This window comes from Contarinia nasturtii, unplaced genomic scaffold (genome assembly GCF_009176525.2).
Source record: "Contarinia nasturtii isolate CC-2019 unplaced genomic scaffold, AAFC_CNas_1.1 Cnas_scaffold_928, whole genome shotgun sequence".
NCBI classification, from domain to species: domain Eukaryota; kingdom Metazoa; phylum Arthropoda; class Insecta; order Diptera; family Cecidomyiidae; genus Contarinia; species Contarinia nasturtii.
Genome location: NW_022198275.1, coordinates 766,618 through 771,518, shown reverse-complemented (window position 1 = coordinate 771,518; position 4,901 = coordinate 766,618). Strand labels below are relative to the sequence as shown.

At 34.6% G+C, this 4,901-nt stretch overlaps 1 protein-coding gene across 1 annotated transcript; it reads right to left on the bottom strand.

Moving 5' to 3' along the window:
• Positions 1-3,235: 3,235 nt before the first annotated feature.
• On the bottom strand, positions 3,236-4,715 carry LOC116342984 (melanization protease 1-like; the record flags this gene model as incomplete). The annotated part of the gene is made up of 6 exons (XM_031770835.1): positions 3,236-3,425; positions 3,871-3,998; positions 4,055-4,198; positions 4,267-4,270; positions 4,345-4,350; positions 4,413-4,715. Coding segments are annotated over 6 exons (645 nt in total), but the record flags the coding sequence as incomplete, so codon positions are not given.
• Between the last annotated feature and the right edge of the window lie 186 nt (positions 4,716-4,901).

Below are 4,901 nucleotides of genomic sequence, written 5' to 3'. Positions count from 1 at the left end.
CCAGTTATCCATACAGGACGATAACGATAGCAACAACAACAGTATCGGTGCGAGGCGGGCAATACCGTTATCCGAAAATTCAATGGTTCGCCTGTTTTATTCATCGCACTCATGTACATTGGAAAATGGGGTTTTTTTGCGCGTCTTCCCATCTTTTTCTCGTATTCAATGTATGCTCTCTCGATGGATTTTCCATTTTATTTGTGCTGAATGCTATGTTTGCTTTGGATTTGTTGTTGTTGTTTCTGTTGCCTTTTCTATCGACGCTTTTCCTCTCATCTTGTATGCTAAATTCATGCGCGTGTCTAAAAACTGCATAATATACGGACATCATTCAACTCGATTTTCGTTACGGTGAAATCCTTATCGCAATTTTCCAACAACAAAAAGAAGATGAATAAAAAAAATGGTCGCATGAAATGAAAGTTGATGGCGAGGAAACGAGCACGAATATATGCATATTGTATGGTATATGGGAAATGTTATTTGGTGACATTGTCGATTGGATTCTAAACTAAAAAAGATCTGCATTTTGAATGAGATGAAATTGACAGCTTACCACACATACATACACACATATGGAAAATAATAACGACACTATGTATTTGTATATGTACCAGTATATTGACAACGCAAATGTAATCGAATCGGTTTTTGCCTGTCAGTCACGGAATCGCACTTGCAAATCATCATTCAGGTTCATACGGTGAACGATTTTCTTATCAACGTTCACTTCTTTTTCTATTTCATTCTATACAGACTCAATTGCGAGTTATAAATGAATGCATTATGCGATAAAGAAAGACAACAAGAGAGATAGAGAGAGAAAGAGAAGTTGTGAATATGCACTCAAGAAATAGCGAAGCCATAAAATAATGGCTGCTTATGTGATGAAACCACTGGAGATTCAATTTTACCCCATCCATTCAACGAATCGCTCTTAATCAATGACGTTATGTGTGTATTTGTATGGTTGTCTGTGTTTGGTTTGAGGCATGTATTCTGCATTTGCACCCTCATTCAAATCACACGTTTCCCTTCCACTTTCAACGTACTGCTAATACTCGATTTTAATATTTTCTCGACCAAATTGACTATTTCCAATGTTAGTAGACGACTCTACTATTTTCATTTTAATATTGTTTGTGTACGCGCCGCGACAGGACACGACGATAACCCACGAAAATTGTTTGAATTTTAACTAACCAAGCCAACGCAAACTGTAAATCGAACGAAGAATTTTACATCGAACATTTATAATATTTTGTTATTCGCAAGTAGCAAATCCATATACACATTCTAGACGGACAAAAAAGGCAAATACTATTTTATCGTGGTATTGGCAACAACAGCTCCAAGATCGAGGCGACAATAACCAATTCAATCCATACACATATATTCTAAAACGCATTCAATAGATCGAATATCATTTTCTACAATGTAAACAATTTATTCGCATTGGCTCCGGTTTTTCGCATAACAAAAATTCTTCGCCAACACCGCCGCGAACATTCAATTTTTCAATTTTACTCGCTCGGCTATATTTTTCGCAATCGATTCGTTTACTTCATTTTATACTTTCTATCGTCGATTCTTTGTCAAATCTTCAATAACACGCGCTCACAAACAATAGACATATCTTTCGTATCTCTCGCGTCGATATATTTTCGGTATTTGCAAAAGAATTTTCCGTCTATCTTTCCGTCCAATTTTTACTGTCGATCCAATGTAAATAGGAAAAAACGAAGCAATCGAAAATTGTTTGCTGTTAATTTTGTTTTCGCGCGAGCGCTTGCCTTCATTTCCACGCGATTTTGTTCGTTTGCCAACACTTGGTGGTTTTTTGTTTTTGTCCGTCGCATGAATTAAATTGAAAATTGTTGGCCGTTCGAAAGAGCATTTTGTAATACGCCCGAAAATAATCCGAAATATTTTGCGCAACACGATGGAAAAACCACCGTGACGAAATGATCAGATATTGAATAATTGGAATAACCGATTGAATTTACGAAGGGAAAAACTCACGACTGGTAAACAAAAAAAAAATCCAATGAACCAGTCTGATTGGAATAGCAGAAGCCACAAGCAATTGAGCGCATAGTTTTAGGCGATTAAAATGGGGTTGCATAACTCACAGGCGTTTTCATAGCGCTCCGGTCGAAAAATTCAATTTCGAAAATGATTGGCGATTTTCGAACACAAGCAACACATAACGAAGGGGAATTCATGTACATCGGTTACTTCGCATATGCAATACAGACTGTGTGTCGTCGTCGTCTTCAAAACCTATAAGCGATCACAACGTGAAGCAGAAATGATTCTTCACTATTTTCTTTACTTTAATTAATTTAAATCACATTAATTAGTTTCGGTTGATGATTCGCCTACGGAGAGAGGCAAGCGCCTACATCGATGAAAACACATTTTTACATCAGGTTTTGTTGTTTAATAAAGTAAATGAAGCGAAGGTTAAAACAATGCAAAAATACTATGAGGGTTGGGTTTAATTTAGAATTGTTTTGAGCTTGACAACATGCTGTGTGGCTGTGTTACTCCATTTTACTATGTCATTTGATGTGAGAGAGAGGCAAAAGAGATGAAGAGAGTGAGAGTGAAAAGAGACGAATTTAAAACGTATTTCGATGTGTAATTATATTATCTTTTCACATAAAAACAGTTACATCGTACAGGATTTCATGTTACCCTCATGTTATTTACAATTTACATGTTCAATTAGAGAAAATATATGCGCACATATGCACACATCAACAACTAAACGCTAAACAAAACGACCAATAAAATACAAACCTACACACCATATATTCAATGTGAATTTTCCTTTACAATGTCACCCAAATGAAAATAAGCAAATGTAATTCCCATTCTTTGAACTTGTTTTTGACTAAAACAGAAGCATAATTCTCCAAAAACTATTGTTTGGCAAATGAATGAGAAAACTTTTATATGAATTGCTTATGAAGCAAGTTACTGCGGTAAATGATGCTCGGTGCTTAATCAAAAGTTGTTGCCAAAAGAGAATGATCAATGAAAGGAGCATTTATACATACACATACTCTTGTATGAGATTTATCAATAATTTTGCAAACCAAATTGAACTGTTTCTTTTGACATGCGCTTCAATTTTACATTTGGGAGTTCAGAGTTCATACTTGATAAGCCATGTAATATATACTACCGTATTAAGAGTAAATATAGAACAAAATTATATTAAAAATTCACATAAACATGCTAATCTTTATTTTTTATTGAAATTCACTTGTTCCATATAAAATTTCAAGGATTTTTTTTCATAAATTTAGCCATTCGCGATGAAGGGATCTTATAGAACACACCTGAAGATCGGTTTATCGGTTTTCTTGCTTATTCATATGATTTGATATCCAATCAATGTACTGATCAACTCTCTGTTGTGCAAAAGACATTTATGGATAAGACTTCAATGATTCATTTAATTATAATACTGTACAGATTTTTTGTGTGAATAAGTTTCATGTGCAAAGAGGAAAGTATATTTAGATTTTATTAGACGTCTCTTAAAAATAAAATCCAAATACAATACGAACTCGACTTTCTGTCTGCACTTTGAATCGTCCACCGACAAAAGGCGTCATTGTTCGATTTTTGCTCCTGCTGAAAAGTCTCTTGCAGTACTAAAAAGCAAGCTATATGAAGAACATCTTTTTAGAATCAATAACATCAGGATGTCGGTCCCGACGAATAATCGATTTCGTACTGTATATTTTGCTCATGAAAAATATTCGAACGACCGAATTGAACATATCAAACTCTTTATCACTAAGTGTATGACTCAGTTCGATCGTTGTAAAAATAATGAATGAAAGAATGTACCGTATAGACACCGGGAACGTCTTTTAATCCACATGGTGATGATCCAAACGAAGCAACCCCGACTATGGAATATTGCACATTTTTCGGGTCAGACTTGTTTTCATGTATCAACGGGCCACCATTATCACCTGTAAAAAGAAAGTTTAATTTTAAAGATTTACAAAATGGCATTCGGACGACATACCTTTGCACGAGTCCTTTCCTTTTTCACCTCCAGCACATAAATGTAGGTTTGTCAAAGTGACACCATAACCACTGTATAAAACGTTACATTTATCTAATGAAGTGCCATTCAGTTTTACCTTTAACTTAATGTCACTTCTAGCAGCTATTGAAATCAATTACAAATTGGATGATTTTATGTAAATCTCAAATTCTAAAATCAAAAAATATTACCATGCTATAAAGGAAATGAAGAAAGAAAATGTTTAGAATTTATTTTTGAAATTAAGGAATGACTTGAAAAACTCGTACCTCAGTCTGAAAAAAGGGAAAAAATCATTTAATTAATAATTCAAAAGATTTGAGAAAAAGGCAGTTACCGTTCCCCATCCGGATGCAATCAATGGAACTCCGTCAAAGTTCTTGTTGACATCGGATACGGTCGGAAGAGGAATAGGCTTAATCCAATTCGTGTATTGAACTGGTCGCGCCAAACGAAGTAAAGCAATGTCATTTAATTGTAATCGCGAATTCGGTTCATACTTTTCATGAGGAATTTGTTCCACCACAGGTATATTCACTACAGCATCTGAGCATTGGCCCTCGTCACAATCTGGATCAGATGATGTATTCCATTCTCCAAGTCGAACTCCTTTAAGAAAAACAATTGGATTTTTTAAACATGAAAGTGTGAATAATGAGAGTTGTCACATATAATTCAAGCTTATGGATTTACACCTTTTGTGTGTAATTCAAACTTTCAACTATCACGAACTGTCATGATTCATACCAAATGTAATCGCTTTTAAAAAGATCAAAGGTTTGATTCATTTTTTTATATTTATTATTTATGCTGTTTTTTACGTTTT